General features: G+C 35.2%; 1 protein-coding gene across 4 annotated transcripts in view; it reads left to right on the top strand.

Moving 5' to 3' along the window:
- Positions 1-15,680, top strand: part of LOC121877503 (fibrillin-3-like) — a 145,339-nt gene extending 129,659 nt beyond the window's left edge. For 3 of the 4 annotated variants that reach the window (XM_042383283.1, XM_042383293.1, XM_042383278.1), the window contains 6 exons: positions 802-824; positions 3,373-3,447; positions 5,365-5,452; positions 8,643-8,763; positions 10,218-10,268; positions 14,193-15,680. In XM_042383283.1, coding sequence (XP_042239217.1) covers positions 802-824; positions 3,373-3,447; positions 5,365-5,452; positions 8,643-8,763; positions 10,218-10,268; positions 14,193-14,391 — 557 coding nt within the window. In that variant the 3' untranslated portion in view covers positions 14,392-15,680. The remainder of the gene's footprint in view (positions 1-801; positions 825-3,372; positions 3,448-5,364; positions 5,453-8,642; positions 8,764-10,217; positions 10,269-14,192) is intronic. The other variant, XM_042383286.1, reaches the window with a different exon arrangement.
- The last annotated feature ends 11,825 nt before the right edge of the window (positions 15,681-27,505 follow it).

Below are 27,505 nucleotides of genomic sequence, written 5' to 3'. Positions count from 1 at the left end.
ATTTAGTTATTTGATAAGAGGTGGTCCTATGCCTCAGATTTAATGAACTGTAGATTGATGAAAAGCTGTGAGAATAAACGTGAGGCAAATAATCAAGAGGTTCTACTAAAGGAAACTTGCACAGGATTTTATGATATGTATTTCATTTTGGGTTGAAAAGATAAGAGGATGATGGGCTTGATTTCATTGACTCTCTTCACAAGGATATATCAGTTGTAAAGAGAAAATGAACTAGTGGAACATGATAGGTAAGGGAGGTAGAAGGAAGTGAGACACTATTGTTCTTAAACCAGCTTATCTATTTAACATGTCGCGTGCAACAACATTTACATTTAATGACACATTATACTTACATTACTGTATCTTAATATGTAAAATAAGATTTTTTAATAAAATCTGTAATATAGTTTCTTATAGAAGGATTTTCCTAATCACTTTTATGTTATTGCTGAAACTACTCAAGTTATAAGTACAGTACTGTACTGTAGTTATAACTTATCTATAAAGGTTAAAATCCTCTTTCTCGCTAGCCATTATATACTTAGCTGCAGAAATATGTGGTACCAATTTTTAAACTATGATCTAAACCAACATGGTGGGCTGTAAACACACAGCAGCCCTGATGGTTGAAGGTGTGAGGTGCAGTGAGCCCGGGCTGTTGGTGGGCGGGCTGTGGGTGTGTACTAAGTTGGCGTGGGGTCAGATGTGTCGGCCTGAGTGCCGACCAGGCTACATCATGATCAAGGACCCCCCTTCTCCACTTTACATATGCGGTACTTCAAATGGTCGATGGTACCCTAGCTCGGAACTCCCAGTCTGCACACGTAAGTATCTTTTAAAGGGTACTTCCTTACTGTATTTTGTCTTTGTATCCTAAATACGTACTGTATAGAAATAGTGTCTCTCTCTTTAGTCATTTTCCAGTCACGAATAAGAGATATACAGTATATCCACCTTTAGTAGACCCCCATTTAAACATGAGGTTGTGTCTGTAAGGAGTTCCTGTAAACACAAAATTGTTTATATGTGAATATGTTAACTAACAGAAAATTTGGTTGTTTCATACCCCTCCACAACTATCCATTGCTGAAATTTTAACTGTCTCTGAAACTTATTACAGCCTTCATATACTAAAGCTAAGTTAAACATGAACAGTCTTTACTAGTCAACAGGTTGTTTACTTATTGGATTTTAGATACCCTTTTTCCCAGTAGGGCTCACCATCATAAATGTCTGTCAGCATTCCACCACCACACATTTTCTTTACTTACGCTTTCCAGTTTTCTTTTTCAGAGTGTGTTCTCAGTGTTGTTTATTTTAAATTTATTATGTAAAAGATTGCAAGGAAAGTAAAATATTATTAAACACACATCCACACAAAATCTTGTACAGTTGCCTACACTTCCACTTCGTACAGTTATTGTTGCCAATCCTCTCTCTCCATTATGTGTTCACCCAAGGAGCATCACAGCATAATTCTGAATCTCTCAAGTGAGGGGGAGAGAGGGTCCAGGGGATGGTGGAATACAGGGGTTGAGGAGGGTTAGGGTATGGGGGTAAGAGGGATGGAGGGGATTGGCAACAACTGTACCAAGTGGAAGTGTGGTCAATTTTACATGAGCCTCTCGTGTGTTGTTCTTTCCTCTTAAAACCTTCAAAGTCACGAACTCCTCTTCAACTTTCCCATAGTTCATACTACTGTGTATTAAAAGAAAAAGTGATATTTTTAAAATATATGTGGTAAACAGCTGAAAATGGGGAAAATTTATGAAACAAAAGTGTAATGTCATGCTCTTAAAAGCTCTTCGTTATTTGCTGTTTACTCCACAAGGTATTATCAATACAGTAGTAGTAGTAATAGTACAGGTTGCACTTCAATAAATAAAAAAAATCAGTTATCCAAAAACTTCGAAAATCCCTTCATGCTCTTATTAGTTCGCTGAGCTGCCTAGCGATGACATTGTAGCAAGACTCAGCTGTCTGCAGAGGTACACAAACAAAGCCTTCTTCACTGTGCATGCACAGCCATACACTTACAAATGTTTAATTGTAGGTACATAAATAAATAACTGTGCTGTATACTTGTTTTTGTATTATTATTAACTTTAGTTGATATTTTATGTTGCTTAGTTTAATATCAGTTATACATATTATACACTACAGTAGCTTAAAATTAACACACAGTATAGTAATTAATTCGTGCTTAGTGAAATACTTTATTAGGGATTTTTCTAATGACCTACTGTTAACTAAAAAATTCAGTTACAGTATCTGAAATGGCCTTGGTCCCAAGCATTTCAGATTTTTTTTAAGTGCAACCTGTAGTAACAGTAGTAGTAGTGTACCAGTGTGACCCAATTTGATCACACCAGTCTTGCCACCATTGTTATCTCTATATCACACCAGTATACAGCACCAGTTCTTATTTTTACTGCTCTGCTGTTATCAGTGTATGTCACTGGACGTACATTGGTGATATACTGTAGAGATAACACTGCTTCAGTGGTGGCAAGCTGATGTGATCAAACTGGCTCACACTGGTACATTAGTTGCAGCTTTAGCATTAACTTTATTATTATTATTACTGTATTATTATTACATAGGATATACAGTAATACATATGGCATATAAACTTAAAAGAGTTACCTGTTTAAAAATGCTGAAATGCAAAACTAAATATAAAATATATACATATAGATGAAGTTATACTATACTTAAAAGATTAAGAAAACATTGTTTTTGTTCAATCCAGAACGCGACGTCTTGCTTTGTACCTGCATATGTAAATGCCTTGCATAACTAACTCGCCAGGCTTTTTTGTATGCTGGAGTAGGCCAGCCAAATAGGTGTAATGTTTCAGGGTTAATGAATGGGTACTGTAGATTTTCCTGGGCTTTCTTTTGATGATGAGTTTTAAAATGGTGTTTGTTAAGTGATAGTGTGGTGTTTGTGGTGGGTCTGGTTCTACTGCATAAAAAATAGTGTAGGTAGCTTTGAGACCAGTCCTCTGCAGCTACAAGGGGCAAACCATTAATGTTTCTATTTTTGCCTGTATCATTCAAGTGAGGCTGTTGGGTTTTCCTTTGTCTTATTTCCATAAAACTTGGAGAATTTTATATTATTATTATTATCATCAGCTGTACAGGGTATATAAAACATTACAGTATTTATGTGCATAAGTCGCTGGGAAGCAAAACAAAAATGAATACCATATAGTGTATTGAGGGATGCACAGTGAATATGCATTGAAACATATTCATGTAAGATTAATGGCATTTTTTGTATTGATTTGTGGTAAATAAGCAATACTGTACAAATGTTTGTTAACTTTAGGCATCTGTGATATTAACATTTCAACATCTCTCTCCCCAGCCACCATTCCAGTCCAGCCAAGTTATGGCTGTTTGCCCGGGTTTGAATGGAGGGAAACCCATTCTCATGTATGCTGTGAGTACTGAGTATTCTCATTCATATTTTTTAAGGGAGCTGCTTAATGTCTGTGAAATGGAAGAAAGTATTTTGACACGTTAAGAGGGTGGCAGGTTAGTTACTGTGGGGAGAGGAGACTTTTTTTTTAATTAATTTCTCTTCTGTATACTGTCCAAAGCTTCAGTAATTTAAAAAAATAAAAGCATTTCATTTGTCCAGGAGTGGACAAAGTACAGACCAAGGTGATCAAAGAAGTAGCAAATGAGATATGTACACTCAGTAAAAAATCTACTGTACAAGCTGAGGCATTGAACAGCTTCTTTTCCTCGGTGTTCACAAGAGAGGATGCGATTAGCCTTCCTGCATTTGAGGACAGATGGTTCGACACAGCAATGACCCACATTGTGTTCACAGAAGAGGGTATTAGAAATAATCTGTCAAAGCTAAAGGTCTATAAGAGTCCTGGCCCTGACATGGTGCATCCTAGAGTGCTAAGAGAGTTGTGCAACGAGCTTGCTGAGCCCCTGAAGATCCTGTTTTGTAAATGCCTGGAGGAACAAAAGGTCCCCAGTGATTGGAAAGTGACTTATGTGAGTCCTATCTTCAAGAAGGGCTATCGTCACTCCATGAACAACTATAGACAGGTGATCCTGACCAGCATAATATGTAAAGTACTTTGAGTATTATCAGAGATGCCGCGATGGAACATCTACTACGAAACAACCTTGTAAGGGATTGCCAACACGGTTTTATGCCAGGCCGCTCCTGTTTTTTCGCTATTTCCGACTTCGTGTGTTACAAAGTCACGCCTAAACGCCCCAGTGATAGTTTTCTTGTGCTGCCCCTAAGAGGGCACATAAGTTTATGAGTTACTGTTACGCTTTATGTAATAAGGCTTAATAATAGTGGTGAATGACCAGCAAAGATTGGTAGATATGAACTTGCCTCACTTGACTGTCTTTACCATCCTCAACACAGATAAATAACAGTCTCAATTTATGCTTACATTCCATATTTAATGCTTATTATGCGTGGTTTATATGTTCGTTTTATTTTCTTGCTTAACAGTGTACACAACAGTGATAATATCATCTACTCTTGATATATTATATCAAGAGTAGATGGGAGTTTTTGGTAGGTGGCAGATCCCTAACCTTTCGAATTTGTTATATTCTTATGGGATTAATTGCTTCAATAACCGTTGCTTCACTAACCAATGACTTTGTTTAACGTCCACTTATGCGTCGGTTATCGAAGTATACCTGTATATAAATCTAGGGAGAACACTAGCGTCTACCGCACATAACGCAAGAGAAGTGAACTACAGGGTGTATCAGACATACAGGCAGCCATGCTTGAATTTTAACCCCTCAAAAATATTATGTGTATATAATTCGACCCTCTACTTTTTGCATTAAAATTTGATAATAAAAACTTGAATTATACCTGAGTACAGTATACTGTATATGGTATTAGTTTAGTTCTATGCAAATGTATTGGACAAAATATAGCATGTTATACTGTACTGTATTTACGTTGTGGTCTTTGATAGCAGTGACATTACTGAACTGTATTTTTTATTATAATGTTATGCAAAAGATAAGGTTTTAATATGTAAATATAGTAAACTCCCATAAGTTGTAATCATTCTTTTCTTCAGTAAATCTGTGGAGTATTAGTAAAACAAATGGTATGATTTTCAGCATAAGGGTATTAAATTGGAAGAAATAAGGTGGGAGAGGGAAGAAATGAGCAGTGACGCAGTCACTTGTGTATGAACCTTGGCCCAGTTTAAACAAAATTTGGCTGATAAAAAGCAAATTGCAGAGATGTGAATTTGGTTCTTATGAAGTGATATAAATGAAGGTAACCCATGTGTGTGTTTCTGTTGTGTAAAAATTATGTTGTAAAGCAACCATGTTTTTACTTCAACAGTGGCGTGTACCCCAGGGATGTACCGTAGTGAGCAGCAACGGCAATGTTCGCCATGCCCAGTGGGAACATACTCTTACAAATACTCAAGGTAAAGAGCACACCTTATTTATGGATACTGCCTACTCCATAAGTATTTGTAATTTAGGTGTCTATTATTCAAATTATTGTATATACTGTAGTCATATATCTTTATTATTAGCAGAAAGTAGTTGGCAGCTATCAAACAGGGAGGTACTACAGGTTGTACCTCTGTAGTCCGGCATTCTGTGGTCCGGAAACTCCCGTGGTCCGGAACGATTTTAGTTTGTCCAATAGGTAGATAGGCAGCTTTTTTTTTTTTACACTTATCTGAATTATTATTATTATTACAGGGGTATTCAATTTTTGCCCCTCAGGCCCCAATGTGGGTCAGTGACCTATGCCCGGGTGGGCTAGCCCCCTTAAAAAAAAACAGCAAAGCCGCGGGAAATTAAGGTTTGCTTACATCCGGCAGTTCGGCTGCTCTCTCTCTCTCTCTCTCTCTGCTTGTCTATACAGAGTACAACATTTAACCATCAATATATATGAACAGTAAATAAGTGTTGCTTTCATATTCTTATGTAGAGTAATGACGATATGTTTTCACATGTGCGCACTTACATACGTGCAGTTTCACTTTTTTTTTTACCATTAATGGTTAGCTACTTATATTTTTCCATTTATTAACATTAACATTACAGGTACTTCAAACAACCATATTAATTTTTTTTACATTAATTTTGCTACAGCTACAATCAGGGTCTTATTTTCTTCAGTCTTATATGTAGAACCAATCAGTCACTGGTTTTGTAAGCTTTAACAAAAACAATGCCGGCAGCCGTCTCGTCTCCTCGTGTGTTTTAATATTCCACGTATTATTAATAAATTGTATTGTTAATTTTGCACACACAAACATTAATTCAATAAAAACAAATTCAGAAACATTAATTAAAATATATATGAACAGTAAATAAGTGTTGCTTTCATATTCTTATGTAAAGTAATGACGATATGTTTTCACGTGTGCGCACTTACATACGCGATCTCTCTTTTTTCTTTACCATTATCGTTAGCTCCTTCTATTGTTCCATTTATTAACATTAAATAACATTACTTAAAACAACCATATTAATTTTACTACAGCTACAACCAGGGTCTTATTTTCTTTAGTTTTATACGTAGAACCAGTCAGTCACTGGTTTTGTAATCAACGAAAACAGTGCTGTTTCATTTCCTCGTGTTTTAATATTCTACGTATTATTAATGAATTGTATTGCTCATTTTGCACACACAAACATTAATTCAATCAAAAAGACTTTCAGTAATAAACAATAATGAATCTTTTGTACATAAGAGAAATGACGCTGTTTACACGATTGTGCACATCGTCTGAACGTTGGTGGGCCGTTCAAACCTGTCGAAATTCGAATTTCCGCCGTCAAAATTTTTAAATGTATTTTTTTTTTTGTGTGTTCAACTAGAAAACGTTGAATTAAAAACTCGCGAAATTTGAGAAGCTACTGTACGACATTTAACCCTTCAATATGTCTTCAAAGAGACCATGAAGCAGAGAAAGTGGTGCTAGTGCTTCCAAGCATAAGCACAAGTCACTATCTATCCAGGAAAAGGGTGAATTTCCATGGTCCGGCACCGGTCAGGTCCCGAGGTTGCCGGAATAGAGAGGTACAACCTGTACCACCCTGCTGCCATATGGCCTCACAAATATTGTGACCAAGTCCCAGGTTGCTGATCTGACTTTCTGCCTCATTTACACACAATGCAGGGTCTCAATTGTTTTTCTTACTATTGACAACACAACACAACACAACATACATACTGTACAGTATATCGTTTCTTACTCTTGACTTTTTTTCATTTTGTATTTATTTATGGTTCTATATTTATTTATTTTTGTATTAATTAGTATTATTACTTTTATTGTTAGTAGTATTAGTTGTATATTTTCACCCCCAGGCCCTGATATGGATCTGTGCCTGGGTGGGCTAATCTCTGTAAAAAGAAGATAAAAAAATCCATTTTGTGGAAGTACATTGGATTGGTACATGTTGAATGACAGTTGCTGTTTTAGTGGTTTTATGGTTGCATGTCAATTTTTGTTCTTGTTCTGGCATTATTCCACCTAGACCATTGTATTTGTGGAATGTGGACCTAGTGGATTCTCTTCTATTTTTGGTGAATTCAAATTTTGCTACCCATCATGGCACAGTATATACTGTACCTGGATCATTACTTAGAGACATTTTAACCAGATTCTTCTCCATGGCAACATATTATTCTTAAATGTAATTATTAGGGCTCTAGATACTGGCAGTTCTTTTTCCCTGTAGGTTTCTGAATGAAATTGAAGAATGGTATACAGTAGTAATGGAGTCATGAAATCAAGACTTTCTGAGATTAAAAAATTGCATAGAAAGGTCAGCTTTCCCAGGGATGCATGCCTGTCTAATCCTTGGAGCTTTTGGTAACAAGAGTCACCTGACTAGAGAAATCACACTAAGAGTGGGGGATTAATCCTGAAAGTCCATTTTCTAGTTTTGTCAATACAGTGGCCAGGTGGCTTGGATATCCTCCTCCTTCCTGATTCATGCTTACTCAGCTGGAACTGAATTCAAAGCAGTAGATTCAACTGAAACCTAAGAGGGCAGACTTCTGGCTCTAAACCATCCCCTTCCTTATAAGGGCACCCTCCACACCTGATCTCCCTGAATTGAGATGGTGGATGTAACATGGAGTGTTGGGTTACTGTCTTTTTGAAAATACAGTATATTAATAAATCAATGTACTGCCACAGAAGGGTGCTGGTCAAACAACCAAACCACCTAGTTCTGCACAACAAGCAATGTAATATGAGCTGCCTGGATACAATCATGCTAGAAAATGGAATTCATGAATGAATCCCACTTTTACAACCAAACATGGATTGGGTGACTTTGGTCTCTCCCTCCTCCCTTTGGAATAAAGAGGTAATTTGGAACTGAAGTCTGTTTTGTCTCCAATGCCAAATTAGAATTACAGAATGCATGCGTGTTAGTAGGTGGCAAAGACACTTTTTGGGAATTAAGGTTTGTTGAGAAAGACTGAATATTTTTCAGATTATTTCTGAAATGTAGCCTCAGTCATATTGTTAGGGGTCCTGGGAGCCCTGGCTTATCAAACTGATTCATACTCTGGTACAAAATAGGATTTTAGGATCATTGTTCACTTTTTTTAGTGTTCAAACTAAGTGTTTTTCCATGTAGTAAATGGTGTGAACAGTGTGGTGATGGGGGTACGACAGCCGAACCCGGGACCAACTCGCGCTCCCTCTGTCTTTACCCCGTTGGCCGTGCAACAAAATCAACATCAACATTCTTCACACAGGTAAGTATTTTATTTAGCTTTGGTTTTCTTTCAGATATTTAAATTCTTCTTAACTAAATGTGCCAAATAAATCTTAATAATGTGCTACTAAAATCTAAATTTGACCTATTATATTAGTACCTGTACTACACCTGGCATGTCATTTAAATGTTTGTGTAGCCTGTACAATTTAAATAAATTCTTACTGTATGACTTCAGGGTCACATAAATATCAATTGCTTTTTGATCTGTGGCTAGGCAGTTAACAGGTAGTTATAGTTCAGAAGAAAAAGAAAGTACAGTAGAAAGAGCATCAGAGTGACTGAGGTGAAGAAGTGAGTACTGTACAATATTTACATTAAAAGCTAGGTCATTACCCAACATTCTGCAGTACTATATATGAACTTGTGTGCAATAGTTGAAATATTTATACACCTTTATTCTGGTACTGAGGACTGGAGTATATCTCTGTGTGAGACAGAGTTATTTATGCTTATCTCCCCTATTTTGTGACAACTCATTAAGTCTACCAAGGTTCCTTTTCATGCTTATTTCTAACCAGCCTGAGCTGATCACCAAATCACTGATGCAAAAGAGATTAAAGATATTACTGGTACTTAATATGTATAGTCGCCCATATCTCCACCTGTTACAGTGGATGGCACATTTTGTGAGATGTGGCAGATCTGTGTTTGTTTACATCATAGTAAAACTCCCGGAATGGCCCTAAGGGACCTCACAAGAGTAGCCAGGCTAACGGTGCTAAATAAGCACTTCAGTTCTATCTCTAACCATTTCTAGCATGGTTATAGTTTTAATACAGGTTACAAAATAGAATGTTATTGGCTTTTATCTGTTATCTGCTGAGATAGTTTGGGGATGTGGAGAGAATGCGGGAGACCAGTTGGCTTAAGAGGTGCACAAGTCTAAATGTGGAGGGGAGGAGAGCCAGGGGTAAGCCAAGAATTTCATGGGTGGAGAGAAATTTTGTCATTTAAAAACCTGACAAATGAGACACAGTAAGAGACTGCACAGCATGGAGCACTGCTATCAGATAAATCATGGCTAACCCATGCAAGTGTGGAAAATGCCTATACAACATTGATGATGAAGAAGTGTGACTGATTTTTAAATTTCTCTCTCTCTATGATGCCTAAGTTAACATCTCAGGACACATGGTCACAAGTCATGAGCTGCCTTGATTTAGACTCTTCCATAAAAATGGGATTTCAGCATCTGTTAATTTTTTGTATACAGTATTTGTAATTTTTTTTAGATAACTATTAACTACTCCTTATGTATCTAATAATATTTATTTTTGATGATGCTTATCTGATCAAATTAGACTTATTTTACAATCCTCATAGTAGTATTTTGGATGTTTCTTTCAATTTTCAAGTCCCATTAACTATTCTGTGATTGCTGTTGTCACCCTTCAATTTCTTTAATTACTCTACAATGAATTTTTTACATAGATTGCACAACGAAAGAAAGCATGGAAATCGCGGGAAACATTTTCGTGGACGGTAGGTTACTTTGATAATGGTATTTGTCCATTCTCTGTACTGGATATTGTTTTGTCCTTTCTCTGTATATAGTGTCTGGTCCTTTCTTTGTACTGTATATAGTGTCTGATCCTTTCTTTATACTGTATATAGTGCTTTGTCCTTTCTCTGTATAAGGTGTTTTGTCCTTTCTCTGTATATAGTGTTTTGTCCCTACTCTGTATGTGGTGCTTTGTCCCTACTCTGTATGTGGTGTTTTGTCCCTACTCTGTATATAGTGTTTTGTCCCTACTCTATATGTGGTGCTTTGTCCCTACTCTGAGTAAAGTTTTGTTGTTTCTCCATGTACAGTACTTTCTGTGCGTGCTGTGTCTCCTGATGAGTTATAACTGCAGGAAAAAATGAAAAAGAGAAATAAGGAAAATTGCCAAAATTACCTATTTCCTCATGTCAGCAGTGAGAGTGTGTATGGTACTACAATATTTAAATTTATGTTAGCAAGGTGTTAAATGATAGGAAAACATACTTTGCTAACTATAAAATTAATGCAGTAGGGGAAATTAAAATGCAAGGGAAATTTTTAACAAAAATAAGGATTAAAGCATTTAACTGTTGATGTTTGTGATCACATACCCTGTTTAATTTCTTTTCATCATCTCCTTGTAAAATATTAAAAGATAGACAGGGCCAAACTTCATTACCATAGGGTCACTATCAATAAATAATATCTTTATTAAGACTTACGTAATCAGGGGTTGGTGATATTGCCATTCTGAGAAGCAGTTTCATCTTTAGTCATGATAATAGTTTAGTTACTGCCAAGAAGTAACTACTACAGTAATATCTCCATTAGCCGGAATCCCTCAAACCCAGAACTCTCCTATAGCCGGAATTGAAATTTTCCGAGGGGCACATTTTCTGGAAAATTCCCAAAAAAAATTTCCGATACCCGGAAAATTCCGGGAATGGGGTTTTTTCCAGGTTTGAGAGATAAAAGTTAGGTGCGTTTTCTGGAAATTCCAAGAAAAACTTTCCGTTACCCGGAAAATTCTGGGGTTGAGGGATATTTTTCCGGGGTCGAGAGATGATGAAATGGGCAATTTCTGGAACTTCTGAGAACATTTTTCCGTTAACCGGAAAATTCCTGGGATGAGGGATTTTTTCCGGCTTTGAGAGAGTCGTCTCGTTACCCGGAAATCTCTCATTCCTGGAAGTGCTCTGCACCAATTGTTCTAGCTAATGGGGATATCACTGTACAAGGATATATAATTTTCTCTGTGGTCAAAAGGAATGTGTATGTACTGGTAAATAAAATAATAAAATCGCTCTTTTCCATTTCAACAGATTCAGAGAATGTTGAAAATAAAAATAGACATGTTGCAGTAGTCAAAAATTGCCTTTGTGATAGTGAAGAGCATGAGACCTAGGAATGATTAATTAATGTACAAATACTTAATGCCAAAGATCTCTCCGTTTCATTCTTTATTAAGAAGTTTTGATAGCTTGCATATCTGCTGCTTCACATTGACTTTTGTGAAACTAATTGTAAGCTGCTGGGTAGTTTATACAGCATAGAAATTTTTTGAATGATCCTAAATTGATTTTCTTAAGTCTTTCACCTTTCCTAATAACATAATTACGAACCAAAACACCAACTGCTTTTAACCCATTCTTTCCTAGAAAGCTTCCTGTGCATAGTGCCAAAGTGACGCCTGCCATTACATACATCTATTGGCCACCGTCCATATACTGTATGTAAGGTGCTGTATCAATCAATCAATCAGAGTACAGTACTGTCTTCATATCTGAAGGTCGCTGAATGGCAACGGCAATTTTCATGGGTTTTTATGGCACCTTACACAATTTTTTCCCTCCTAAAAACTCATGCACATGTCGTACTAGTAGCCTTATCTTGTTATATACTGTATGTTGGATCACATGATGAATTTGTGTTGGAGTTTCAGAACTTCCATCAAAATTTCATATGCACCCATTGTTCACTGTTAATCCATGATGAAAAGTCTTTATCACCTTCTAGGGATTCTCTACTGAACTAAGACAGGCTCTAACTTGTCCTGTCACACTTTTTCTTCTAACAGTAACAAATTTTCAGTTACGGACCGAGTCTCGTTGCATTTTGAACAACTATCTTAAAATATTTTCTAGATCACTGATTGGTATCTATAAGAAAATCACCCAGATTACATGAAGTGCATTAAGGACAGGTTAATTGTCCAGATAGTGTATTTTGCTTATACAAATAAATAAAATATGACGAAAGTATTGGGCTATTTATCCAATCGGACAATAATTATGAATTCTTTACTTCTCTCAAATCATCTGAAGCTGCTGGGTTATAAGCAGACTTATTGAATTCACTTTAGAAAGCTCTCAACTTCTAAACAGACTGTATTAAATGTATGTTTTTAATTAAATTATTCATACAATGATATTTTCTTAATTTGTCAATTAAAAAATAAAACAAGCATGAACTAGGTTTATGTGAGTGTCTGTAAACAAAACTTGATGTACGGAAGTAACATTTGGATGTCCACAGGGGAAAAAAATATGATCTAATCTAGGAACTGAAAAATCCTCAAAAATGGTTCAGTCTTGATCCCAAGGTTTCCCGATTTGAGGGTCTACCGGTATATGTCACTCTAAAAATGCTAAACTTTCAAATGTACAGATAATAACCTCTCCAAGCTCAGTGGTAGTGATATACTGTATACTTATCCAATCACAGCTAAAGCAGTACTGAAGAGATTGTGTTTTAACATCCATTTTAAACAAGGCAGCTAAAGAAGGTTTATTTACCATATTTGCCTAAAGGCCACCAACGAGAGGTGGCCTGTGACTGACGAAATTTTCAGTGAGTTTGAGGTAAATTTTCCTATTAACACATCATGTTTGAGACATATGGTTGATGATATTAACACATTAGCTGATATTAAAAGTTTTGGAGCTCTTCAGATGAAAGAGAATGTTTTCTATATACTCGTACAGTAGCACAATATTAAGGTTATACTGTACCTGTACCAGAAAACCATTACTGAATAAAGGAAATTTTTTGATTGTTCTACATACAGTACCAGTATTATTTTTTAACCAAATTCAAAATGGTTTTGACAAAAGTTTATTAGTGTTAGTTAATTTCATTCAAATATTTTTGTTTACATATAAGAAATTTTCAAACCACATTTAACAATTTTTCCACAAATTTGTACGCACTTATAACTATTTACCATGTACAGCATAGGTATGTATAAAGGCTGGGCTGTGTGGAATGGCAGGTGTTGATTTTGACCAGTATAGAAACAACTTGTTGGTACAGGTGATTTATTATTTGGAAATTTATCCTTTATATTATTAGACTTAACTGCTTACCTTGTACAGTATTACTAATTTTTGTACCTGTTCCTCCAGATCACCAATGTATTATACTGCATTACAGGATTTTCTTTTTTTAATACATTGCCTCTTGTTTGAGATGCGGTGATTAAGATAGATAAAATAATATTAACCCTTTCTTCTATCATCCACTTGAGAATAACAGTATACTTTTTCATTTACTAATCTTTCAGGTACCATTCTGTAGATAAGTTGGTAACACCTGAGTAAGCAAACCCTAACCTGGTACTCCTTTCAAATGTCCTTCTGGTTATATATACAGCACAGTATATAAACAAGTTCATGTTGTTCAATTTTAAGAGTTTTGCATAATTCTTTCAATATAATACAAACATACATACTGTATCTTGTATTAGTACTCTGTACAGTAAATATAATTTAAAGATTTTTCAAATACAGTATCTGGTGCATTATTTCTAACAACAGCTGTAGTACATGTATTATTTTGTGAAGTACAGTACATTATTTAGTATTTTTCTCAGTACAGTACAGTATCTGCTTTTAATTTGCTTCCTTTTACATTATTTTTTTCAGTAATCCTGTACGAGGAGACATGGCTTCCAGTACCTATCAGGACAGAACACCCAGTAGAACATTGGGAAGTTTCTTTGAGCATTTCCCAGTCTCTGCTCTCCGCCCAGGAACCACATTAGCTATTGCTCATGCACATGCACGAGGTCCTAATGCTCATGCGCAAGCTCATGCACAGGCTAGATTTCATAACTTTGGATGATAAATTTATACCTGTATTTTAATATATTGATTTGGGTTGTAATCCTAGGAGGTTCAGATACTATTTTATGAATGTAAATATTAAGAAAATAGTAGTGATTTGAATTAATAGAAATTGAGAATGGAAAGATTTGCCATTCTCAGTAAAGGCTGTTAACATTTTTATTTTTATATATATTTGTGAAAGATTCCTTTTTCATATAAGTTACTTGATTCCTTTCTGTAGTTTTAAAAGAATTGAGTAATTATAGTCATAGCTATAAGGTTTTGCTAACACTTGTGTTTCTTGTATCTAACACATGAATCAGAGAAGTTTGAATTTTGTATGGAAAGTCTTGGCGAGTTCTGTGCTGTGGCAAAACTGTGAATAAGTAATTTTTCTTGTTAACTCTTGTACGTTTATGAAACTAGTTCCCTAAGTTATTTTAAAAGATAACAATTTCTTACACTGAAAGATACTACGCTACATGTTTTCTCAAGTGCCCTCTTACTGAGTAGAAATTATTATCCTATTAGTATCAGAATGACTTCCTTACAATTCCTCTGTACTGTACTGTACTAAGATATTTGGCTCGATATCTGGGCCAGAGTTTGTTGCCCCTTTGGTGTGCAAGATAAAACGAGGTTTTAATGATGAAGTTTAGATTATGAAAAATTTCACTTGATGTATTACTTTAAAGTATATTTATCACAAGCATTTTTGCACAGGTTTCCAACCAAAAGATCGTTTTACACAAATTTAGTTTAGATGCAGGGGGTAAAAGCTCCCCCATCATAGTTCTTATGTTTAAGTTCCTCCTTCACATTCTCTATTTTACTGTAAAAGGACTCTCATTGGTTAGTCAATTAGACCTTGTAGTTCATCAGTGACTGCCAATATAACCCAGGCCCCAGGGTGTTATGTATGGTTTACTGGTCCCCCACACCTCAGTTACCCTCCCCTCCTGCCTCTGGGGGGGGCCACCTGCCACCCCCATCTCACTCCCCTGTCCTCAATATTTATATATTTTCTCCATGAAATACAATATAATTAGACTAAATTCTACAAGTTTTAACACATGTACCTGCACCAATGCAATTTGTGGATCCACCTCTGGAATTAGTAAAAACAATCACAGACAACCATTTTATAGTGTTGTATGCAGTCATTAGTCCAAATAGCTGTTATGAATACAGTAGAACGTCGATTTAAAGCGATTCAATTTAAGATTATTGATTTAAAGCAACACCCACAATTAAGGACAATGTTTTAATTTAAAGTGAATCTTTCCTAGTTTGCACGAGTCAATCTGGCGCATCATATTTAAAATTTTGCGCCTAATGTTTTCGGGGCATGCTACACTGTCCTAAGGGTAAAGCTGTACTGTACATGTACTCAAAATACTGTACTGTAATGTGCTAAATGATTACTAAAACTTTTGTCTAGTGCAAACTATAGCATGTTTATATTCAAATTAATCAATATCTTATAAGAATTATAGCAATGTAAATAATATTCTCCCTAAAGGACATAAATAAACAAATAATACTTCACGAGACCTTCCATGCCAACTGTCAAACATGTTACTGTCACTTCCCTCCCTCCCTCTCCCCCCCCACCCCCATCTTCCCAGCCAGGGTTTGGTGTTTTAGGCGTAAAGTTTTTATCTTATATAATGTCACAGACTAAAGTTAGGAGAATATAATTTGTATTGCGTGAATCCTTGCAAGACAGCAAATAATTTGAATATAAATGTCATATATTTTGCACAAGAGATAAAAATGTTTGCTCTCTGTAATAAACTTCTTTAAACTTCTTAAATTAGAACTAAAATTTGTATGTCTAATGCAAGCTATAGCATGTTTATATTCAAATTTATCACTATCTTATAAGAATTCCAGCAATGGTAATTATATTTTCCCATGTCAGTTCAGTGACATTTTATAAGATAAAAACTTAGTTACTCTTAAGGACAGATAAATAAATAAGCACTAGACCTTGGCATCAACTGTCAAACATATCACCTCACCCCCCCCTCACCCCATCATCCCAGCCGGTAAACAGACCATTTTGCATCCCTTAATTTTAGCTGTGTTAATTTATGAGTGTTTGTTTTAACATAATATTACAAAAAACAATGTTTTGTTTATTCTAGGAGATGGGCTGAGGTGCATCTGGGTAGACTCTCAGGTTTTTTAGTATTTTGTGTTTCTCTCAAGTACCAAACTAAATTTTTCCACTGAAACAACACTTCAATTTAGTGCGAATTCGGTTTAAAGCAACCTCTCTTTTAACCTATTTCCTGTTATATCGACGTTCTACTGTATGTAATGTAAGTGTAAACTGAAATCTTCCAATCAAACGTGGTACCCGTAATTCTAGTGACATCACATAATAAATTGAAAATAATATTAATACACACTTTTATAAGTTTCTTAATATGTTAATGTGACACGATATGAAATATGAGGTCTTCAAACCATAAAACAAGGCAAGGATAAAATTGACTGTATTTTTACACTAACTTTTCATCATTTAACCCGTTTAATACCATGCAATGTATGATATTAAAAGCCTTCAGTTTGCATCTAAAGGGGCTCTACAGGTCAATTGAACTCCCAATCCATAGGACTTGACAGGGTACATGGGATGTTGTTATATAATGTGTGCTAACCTGGCTACTTTCCATGTCAGTGCCTTGGGCTAAGTTAATCCTTGGGGTTGTCACCTCACATGCTGTAAGAAATAGTATAAAGAATGTTAGCTTTATTAGTTTGCATCTAAATCTTAAGTGGATAAAGGTAAATACTTGTACTTACTAGCACTGATGCTCAGTATGTATATATTTGTAAATTAAGGAAAATATTCCAAAATATTGCTGTGAAAGTTGCCTTTTGTCATCATAAACACTAGAATGATTGTTATAGATGGTCTTAGTTCCAATGTTTTGTACATGTGATGTGTCCATTCAATTACTTTCCATAGACTCAATGAATTTATATCAGTTTGGGTGGGAAGGTACATTATATCAGGTTCTTGCCTGGGGTCTTTAGGCATGGTGCTCGCTCAAGCAGTTTTAGAGTTTTTGTCATTTCCAATGGTTTTCATTAAAATCTGTTGCTCAAACTCATTACAGGTTAACAAAAGATCTTCTGATCCCTTAGCCCTCTGGTACTCCTGGCCATGGTAAAAATCTCGACACTTTGCGGTCTTTCGACGCAAATACAGTAGCTTCGTTTACAATTTCAGCCCTTCGCAATCTTTTGATGCAGGTTGCATCAGTAACAGGAATGGTTTTTCCATTTTAGTAAACGTTGTGTAGAGCAATCCAGACTCAAATTGCACCCTTAGTTAAGCATCTGTCAACCCACGAGGCTAGTGGGAGGAACTTATGTGGTTTTTAGGGCCAGTCCACTGTATTAGCATTTCTGCTTACGGGAGGGGTGCTGTCAGTGTGAGATATGGCTGAGATGTAGGGGTCGCTCCAGCACGAGAGCACTAAGCAGTTACTACACATAATTTATCATAGCAGAAAGAGACGGAAGACATTAGATAAAACAGGTTGAGCAAAGAATCGCATTAAATATTCTTTCAAAGCTAACAATTCTAAGTATTCTTGACTAATAACAGCCTGTGAGTCTACAGTACAGTATTAAGGCATTCATAAAAGATGACTTTTTTTTTTTTTTTTACTTTTATCCTCTTCACCACTGACCGGCTCGTTAGCCGTTTGGGCGATTGGTCACGTCTCTGTTACTTTTCCTTTTCTTTTATCCTCTTCACCAAATGATCGGCTCGTTAGCCGCTTGGGCGATCGGTCACGTCTCATTTACGCACTTTTGGCAAGTACTGGGCATGCACCGGCTCCTGAATATACCTGAACCTGCTCCAGTGTTGGTCAAGTCTGGTCTTGAAAGAGCTCACACTCGGTGCCGTCACAACACTTTCTGGTAGATTGTTCCAATAGTTCACAACTCTCACTCCGAGCCAACCAAACTATCTTGGGTGATTTTTAAGTTACTACTGTAACAGGTTAAGTTAGTTTGATTTTATGTTATCATTCATTATTGACTCAATGCTGTAGCTTTACAGATGTCATGTGTAAACAAGTAAATTCTTCTTATCATTTGGAAATTTAACACAATTCTAAATAGGTTCAAGAAATTTCTAATGTTCCTTCATGTGTCTGTAATAAGATATATTGTTTAGTAATTTTAATAAAAAATTGGCTGAAATTCACATTTACTGAATTTTTATGCAAATGACTGGATGGATATTCAGATTTGCATTTTTTCATTTATTCAAATAAACTCTAGAGAAAAAAATAAAGTTCACTGTTCTGCATTGAAAATTAAATAGTGTTTTGTATTTTTTGCTAGGTTGCTTCAATAGAAGGTCCAACTTCTGTATCATTGACTGATGCGGAACTGATAATACATTTTATATATGAGAGCAAGTATTTTACTTTGGATTAAAATGATATACTGTACTGTTTTAACCATTAAGTCCAAATTCCTTTTTACATGTGATTTTTCTTTATTTTTAAACAGCAGACCAATACTGTACATGTTTAACTAATTCCATACAAAACCAAAATTCAAATAGATTATGATAGAAATAAATTAAGCACCCACCCTTGAAATAAAGCTTGGAGTAAAGAAAGCCGTCTTTGTTAATAGTACAATAGAAGTGCACTTGCCTCTCACCACTGTGGAGGGATCCTACACAGGCCACTGGCCTTCCCTTAGCATGGTCACCTCTGGTTAGGTGACCATTTAGGTAAAGAAGAAGAGAGAAGGATGTTATCCAGTACAAGCATTCCAAACATCACAAGTTTTCTTCTTGTACTCTGGGGGCCCTCTTGTACTAACACTGGTCATATGATTGATGGACAAATTCATTAGAACAATGAGGGGATTAAAGAAGCCACTGGCTTCCTTCCCCCATCGTAATTGGTTCCAGCTCACCGAAAATTGCCTAAATTCAACAAAAAAGGTAGAAAAGTACACTTACTTTGAGGTGTGTATGTAGAAGGCTCCTGGATGATGATGATGGGAATTAGAATGGGGGTGGAGGAGAAGGAAGAAGAGAAGGCATTGGGGTGGAAGAGAAGTCACCCCATGGCACTATTTCACCCATAAAATTTTAGTTCTCTTGGTGTATTTCAAGATTATTTTCTTTAAATCAACACTGCACTGCATTATATATTGTCAATATGTAAAATATATTTCAAAATGACCAATAATTTGCTTGGAAACACAGAAAAAAAGCGTTTAGTTGAAGAGAGTCTCAAGCAAGATGTTACCTCCACTGAAAACAGAGAGAGACTAACGCCCCTCTGGTGTGTTAACAGGCTGGATGGCACGCCAGAAACTAGTTTCTTTACCTTCAATTATGTTCAATAATTGTTAAAATGACTAAAAAAGTTAATATTAAACTTTTAAAATTATCGAATAGTATAAACTTCTTGATATTTACTAAAATAGTAAGGAATTTAAGCCCTGAAACCGATTACTGTATTGGCGGACTAATACTACAGCTGGTGGACCGCCAAATGCAAGCGAAAACATGTTGAAGTCGGCTCGTAAAAAACTCGTTAATCGAGGGATTGCTCGTTAACCGAAGTTAAGAATCTTATGGAAGGTAAATCGTTAACCGAAATCTCGTTAACCGAGGCGCTCGTTAACCGAGGGACCACTGTACTGACAGAAGTTGACATAAGTTGAATTGAGTATGACATGCCCAGAGTAAATATTTAAGATTTTCCATGAGTTTAATATTAGAAAGTCAAATTATGAGTAATATATTATGGCAAAAAAAATGATCTGTTTAAGTTTTATTCTACTATCAAAAGTGAGAAAGATATTAGTGAACAAAATTGCTTAGCTAAAACTTATTAATACAGTGGTCCCTCGATTAACTAATGGTCCAATTAATGAAATTTCGGTTAACGAGTTAGCTCCCACAAGGATTTTCAATTCCATTAACGAACAAAACTTCGATTAATGAAAGCCTTGCGAGAAACACGCTTTGTTGTGCGCATCAACTGATCGGCTAGTCCGCCAATACAGTAATTGGTTCTATGTTTACATTCGTCTCCAGTGGAGTAAATATCAAGAAAGTTATGCTCTTGAATATTTTTGCATTGTTTTGTTAAAATTATTGGTCATTCTAATTTAGTTAACATATTGATAATATATATAGTACTGTACAGGGAACAGTTTTTGTTTGCCAATCAGCTGATCGAATCACCCACCAACGTTTTTCAGTTTAACTTTGTTTACAGTGGAGTGAACATCCAGTTTGTTGGTCTCTTGAATATTTTTGCATTTTTACATTAAAATTATTGGTCATTCTGAAATTTAGTTCACATATTGATAATATACAGTGCATAAATTATTATGAAACATGAAGAAGGCATTAGAACCAATGCACTCTGTAAAGAATATGGTATGTCATCATCGACTGCCTCAAAGTAAGTTAAAATATAGTATTCTATTGTTTTTTATTATTATACAGTATACTGTACAGTACATTACTGTATTTAGTTTATATTTAATGTTTTGTTAATTCTATTACTGTACAGGTATACAGTACTTTGTATGTACTTTTTCTGTGAGTTGGAACCAATTACCCAATATTCCATTGAAATAATAGATTCAGTTCATGAAATTTTTGGTTAACGAACGACTCTGTGGAACCAATTGTGTTAGTTAATCGAGGGACCACTTACTGTATTGCTCTCTATCTCCTATAATAATATAATGTACGATCAGTAGAAGAGGCACTGCTGCATTTTTCTAAGTGAATACTGTACAGTACATATTGCAAAATCAATATGCTATTTTATTTAGTCAAAGTCGTTTTTTTTTTACATCTGCTCTGTACTCGACCTGTAGGCCATTCTGTTGTCTTTCTATTTTTTACATCTCCAAGTCTGAAGGTATTCAGATACAATGCTATTGACTGTACAGAGGTAACTGACCATTCATTCTTAAGAGATATTAAATACATAACAAAGAATTAGGTTTTATTCTATCTACAGAAAATGTTTCTGAAGCATCAGTACATTTTATGACACTATTTATAGAGCTTTTTCCCAACATATACTTTAAAGGACACAATGTAGAATAGAAGTTAGATACAAGTTTACTGAACTTAATGTATCTTGATTGATATTGTAAATGTAGTTTCTTACAATCAGGTAAGCTTAACCTTCCAACTAAAGATGACACAGTAGTTGGTTTCAGCTGTTCATGGAAGTGTAACACTGGGCACAAGGAACTGCCACCACTCCCATGTAAAGTTAAAACATATTCAGAGTTACTTCTTATATAATACAGTACTATATATACTGTACTTTCTTGGTCACCCTTTTTGTTTTCAGGCATTTTGTTTGTTAGTTATTGTGGAAAAGTAGACAAACACTATTTATTCAAGCCAACTTATTTTCAACTCCACTTTACCCATTAATGGTGGTAATTTCTCATCCCCCTATGTTATTTTTATTTTTATTTATTTGTTTTTACATTCTCCCAATGTATATACTGTATTTAACTATGCATTCTACTCCTACATTCGAAATAGCTTGAGTATCATGTATGTACCGGTAAATCAAACTCACATTTAAGGTTAGATAATTATAAAATTTTCAACCTTTGGTTTACAACATTGATAAACTTCTAAATTTATGTGACAGTCAAACCAGCTCACAGAATTCCTCATTTGACTTTGAATTATAGCAATGGGTAACATTATGACAATTTGTCTGGACATTATTACAGTTACTGAATTTTGTTAATAGGCAAAAAGACAAGGGCAGTAAAGGCTGTTATTCACATAACACTACTGTACTTTGTTGAAACTATTAGAAATGCTTGAGCAGTGTTAGGGGTGTTTGAGCTGTGTGACTAATATTAAGTTGGAAATGTTTAATTGTGGGAGAAATGTTGAGTGCTGGAGCATAATAGAGGTGCTGAAGGGGTGATATTTATTCAGTCTTTTAACATATAAAACTGAAAAGATGCCTGGCATGTTAAATATTTGAGAAGTTTTTACTTGCTACATGTGGGAATGCAATGATTGATGTAGATAAATGTACAGAAAATATATGATGAAAATATTACTCAGAAACAAATTTGTGGCACTAGTGCTGTAATATATTCTTATTATTTTTTAAATGTAACTAGGTAACTTTAACAGTTCTGTAGTTTTTGCCTTATTCTGAGAACTTTTCCTGAACCAAATTTCATGAAGTTTTGTATATGTTTATCAGATCTCTTGATATAATATTATCATATGCAGTAATCATATTTTAATGAAAACTGCTATTGATAAAGTTTGCAATCCTGTGTTTAATATGCATCAGCTAAATATTCTTGACAGAAATATGAAAGTTACATGTTATAACCTATGCATATATAGTGGCATGGCAAGATGCACTATCCAGATAGACAGGGAGTATTAATGTTTTCATCCAGGCAAACCAGGCTTGAATTGTTTATTTAAGTCCCATTTGGTTCAGTGGTTAACTTAAGGTCCAGTAAGGATACAGGTCAGGGGTTGACACCCAAAGAAGAACTTGTATGACTTGAACTCCTTTGGTCATAAAGGGTAGCTGCCTTCACAATTCCTGCCATGTCACCAATCTGGTAAAGTTCCCTTTGATTTTAGAGGCAGAACTGCTACCAATATCATGTTGGTAAATTCGAAAAATAAGCATTATTCCTACCTTCTATTGTACCGTATTTAATCTTTGCTTTTGGCTTGGTGTTTGCCATGCAGTCAGTTTGACTTTTAAGTATTTAGATTAAGACAAGTGGTTTTTCTTATGATCTTCGTGCACATGTGAATTGATTTATACCATACTGTACTGTATTGTATAACTTAGTGGATTCTAATGGTGGTCACATATCCTAGGGCTACAGATCCTAAGAGATTTTTACCTGAATAGCTTGGCCTTTTAATTTACAGCTGGAAGGAATTATTTGAGTGTCTCGATGGCTTTGCCTTCCTTCTTATGAAGCGAAAACCTCTCATTTCAGTTCATACCAAAGCCAGTCAAATTGTGTGTAAACTTAAGACTAAGGGATTTCAAATTTCCCCATTGAATTTTTTGCCTGATAATATTTTTATCCTTTTATCTTGTACAGTATTTGGAAACTACAAATATTACTGTATCTGTTTCTCTTGGTAAGCAAAACTTAGGATATCTATAGAGGAAGTTGCCTTAAAAATCAATAGGGGTTACTGAATGACCACTAACCTGTAGTTACATCTTTGGAAAAAGTTAGCACTACAAGGCCCTGCTCTCTCCCCAGGAGAAAATAAATTTCCAATTTGTGGTACAGTGCAGATATTTTTAAAATATTACAACTTGCTTAACATGCTCATACTCTTGTTTTGTAAGAATTTTTATAGTGAATCAGGCTATTGGTCCTTATATGTTTATGAATGACTTTATGATTAAAAAGTTATTCATGGAGTAATACAGTATCTGAATAACTAACTAGCCATGAGATCAATAAGTTCAAGGATTTCAGACAAAGCTCTTGCTCCCCTATAACCCTTATAGGAGGCCCCGTAGGTGACTGCAATGTCCCTCATGTGAGATCAGTCATTTTGTTTTAATTCCATTAAAATTTTAGCATTCACAAAGCACTTCATACATCCCAGTAGGCCTCCTCATGCTACACACCCATTTGTCATCATGGAAGATGCAAGTTTGTCACCATTAATGACAGGCTGCTCCCTGCCACCCCTAGCTCCTCCTTCCTCTACCTAGTCACCCAGTCCTCACTTAAACATGTATATCTTCAATTTTATAAGAACATAACAACAACTTTTTCAAGATTTTTTTTTCTACAGCCACAATCTAAGGGTTAATGAAACAGTGCAGCCAGTTCTCATGGTCTAGGTATATTATTGGCTAATGTTCATGGAAGAGTAAATTTGCAAAGAGTTACTTGGGAGATTGTTATAAGTACAATAGTAATATTAAATTTATGATCAAAGGTTGACTGACAGTGAGGATTTGATACTGGACGACTGCTTTGGGACTGGATCATTGAGGATCTGTATGTAACTTGCTGTACAATAAATGTGCAGCTCAATACTCGTCTGGCTCCTAACCATCATGACAGCTGCAGCTTTTAATTTCTCTTGTGGGTGATAATTGTGGTTGGGAGGATAGTAGGCTAATCTTCAGTACTTCACTTCCTTAGTTTAGAGTTCCATACACCAAATCTGGATGCTTTAATAGCACATTTTACATAAGTCATTCAACACCTGCTTAGTTATAAGTTGGGTTTATGGGATCAAACCTTCATTTGGTACCTACCTTGATATCAATTGGAGAACCACCAGACTTCGTCATATTTATCCAGTACTGTACAGTAAAAGATTGAATCCATATTATTCTGAGATGTTGAAAAAAAAAAGCTAATCAGATTTCTTTCTTGGTTATACAAGAGAATACAGGTACTAGGATAGATTCTCATCAGTTCCCCCAAAATTCAAACTCTACATTTGTAATGTTTGATAAAGGTACACAGCCCTATTGTTACTCAGGAATATTTTTACTCCTACAGTAGTTGGTCTTCACCAGGCCCCTATTGGACAAAGGCTTCAATGCAACATTACCAGTATTAATTTTAGAAAATAAATTAATGAAGTTCATACTCATTGTCTGGTGTTTACAACTATACTGTAGTCTTAAATTCCTTTTAAAGGTAAAATCCTAAGCATACACAAATTTTGACGGCGAAAGAGGTGATGAATAACACATCCAACATTGGCCAATAAACTCATAAATGCTGTACTATACTTCTAGGTGACAAAGAAATCTACTGTCTTACATCATTCTTGTATAAATTTTAGTTGTGATGTAAATTTCATAATACTGTACTGTATAGGATTTTTAAAATTTTACCTCAGCCATAACCTTTACAAAAGTAATATTAATATATCTCTGTTAGCCAGATATCAAATATGATTGCGGGGAATTTTCAGTATCAGAATGTTTTTCACAGCATATTAAAAAGATCTGAATCTTATTTACATAAATTTGGGAAAAAGTGGGTTAATTTGATATTACTTAATAGTTTTCATATTACGTCTGGCAGTGGCTACTGCAAATCGAATGTTTTGTTGCATATTTGAGGGACAGATTTTCAAGTGGCAAATGCTCCTGTCTTGCAAGTTTCAAAATTCTTAAGTCCTATTACAGCAAGTTTAAATTCTCTGAGACTTAACACTTAAATACTATGTTACTAAACAAAGAGATATTTTCATTTTAAAGGGAATAATTTTTATAGGGTAAACAATCCTTACCTTGCTGCTTAGGAATAGATGCCATGACTGGTTTCCCTCTTCTCATAGTAGATTAGGAGCTGAGAAGGCAATAATATGATTTCCTTTTTTTGTTTAAAGGGGTTTGAATCTCTTAAGCTCTACTGGGGAATTCCTACCCACCGCTGTCTTGAACCCTCACTGGAACCTGAATCGATCACTGATCAAATGGGACTGGTTGATTCAACTGGGTGAGAAAGTGCTGTTTCCTGCATATACTTTATCAACTTGATTGTTTGGATATTTTGCTTTTAAACCAGTCTAGACCCTCTGGCATTTAACTGGCTAGGCCATAGGGTAATTTGACAGAATAAATATTCCAGGTCACTCAACTCTTTTCCTTGGTCATGAAATGGATTTTTTACTTTAATCCTTCAATTTTAAGACCACCATTGGAATCCGTAAAACACAAAACAAACATTTTCCCAACAAGTAATATATGCATTAGGTTACTTTTTTCGCCAAGCAAAAATATACCTGTAGGCCAAAGCTGGGATCTCATTACAGTTTTAATATTTCACTGCCAACAATGGGCATTTGGTAGACCATAACAGGTGCTCAGATGTTTATTTTATTTTTACTTGAAACTGCAATCCTTCAAAATATCTAAAGAAAGAACAATGGTAATGTTCATTCTGAGAAATCTATACTGAATACTTTATTAATGATTATCACTGCCATTTTTAAGACAATTATCTTTTGACTTAATGCCTTTGGTTTGAGGGAGTCCGGCTAGCGGAGATATTGCTTTACCATGAAACAGAATGGGTTCCATAATATTTATTACTTAGATTGTTGTATAATTGTGGTGAAAGAAATATTGAAAAACAGTACTAGAAATTTGAAAAGTGAATGAAAAATACTGAAAGGACAGCAATCAGGATAGAAGCAGAAGAACCTACAGGTGTGACAGCATTTCAGAATAGTAAAGGGTATACATAATGTATGTGAAGCTATTTAATGTATGAGAGTGAGATACTGTTATCTTATTAAAAAAAAATCAATGTGAAAAACAAAGATTAATTAACCCTCAAGCATTTTGACACGAATCACATCAAATCATTGGGTAACATTTCTGCATTATTGATGCTAATTGCATCATTAAAACTTTTAAAAATGCTAAAATAATAATAATTTTGTCAATTTTTCATGCTTAATAGATAACTGCATGATCTTGGGAGGAAAGCTAACAGAAAATATCAAAATGTGGGTGGGGTTCCACTGTCCATCAGCTGTCCTGGTAGGTCATGTTTGTCCCTTTAACTCCCTTCCCATCCTCCCCACTACAGTATTACTCATATCAAAATTCCAAAGCCACCATTGGAAAGTTCATAAAATTCTGCTTCTATAACTGTGATAATACCTTGTTAGGCGTGTGAGAAAATATCAGAGATATGGTGTTGGAACACGAGATTTTTCTTTACTTTATTCAGAGTAAAAGAATATACTATAGTTTCTCTTAATTTTTTCTGCTTATGTTAAAGCCAAAACAATAACGAAGCCAGTGATGTATAAATTATGCAAAAAAAAAAATACTGTATTAATATTCTTGAATGATAAATTGGCGGCAAAACAAAGATGCCCAGACCGCACATGAGTGGTCCCATATGGTTTTCGTTATGGTCATGGAAACAAAAAATTTTTTTGCGTGTGTGAGAGGGTTAAGATATGACGCGACATAAAGAGTGAATAGAATCGGAAATACCCGGTATGTTGAGAAACGAATGTAATACTGAACCAGTGATTTAGAATTTAAACAATGGTGTACTGTACAGGTATCTATGTT

The sequence above is a fragment of the Homarus americanus genome, unplaced genomic scaffold (genome assembly GCF_018991925.1).
Source record: "Homarus americanus isolate GMGI-L3 unplaced genomic scaffold, GMGI_Hamer_2.0 scaffold33468, whole genome shotgun sequence".
In the NCBI taxonomy this organism is placed as follows: Eukaryota; Metazoa; Arthropoda; class Malacostraca; order Decapoda; family Nephropidae; genus Homarus; species Homarus americanus.
The sequence above is the reverse complement of the archived record's forward strand: the minus strand, read 5'-3'. Positions and strand labels throughout refer to the sequence as shown.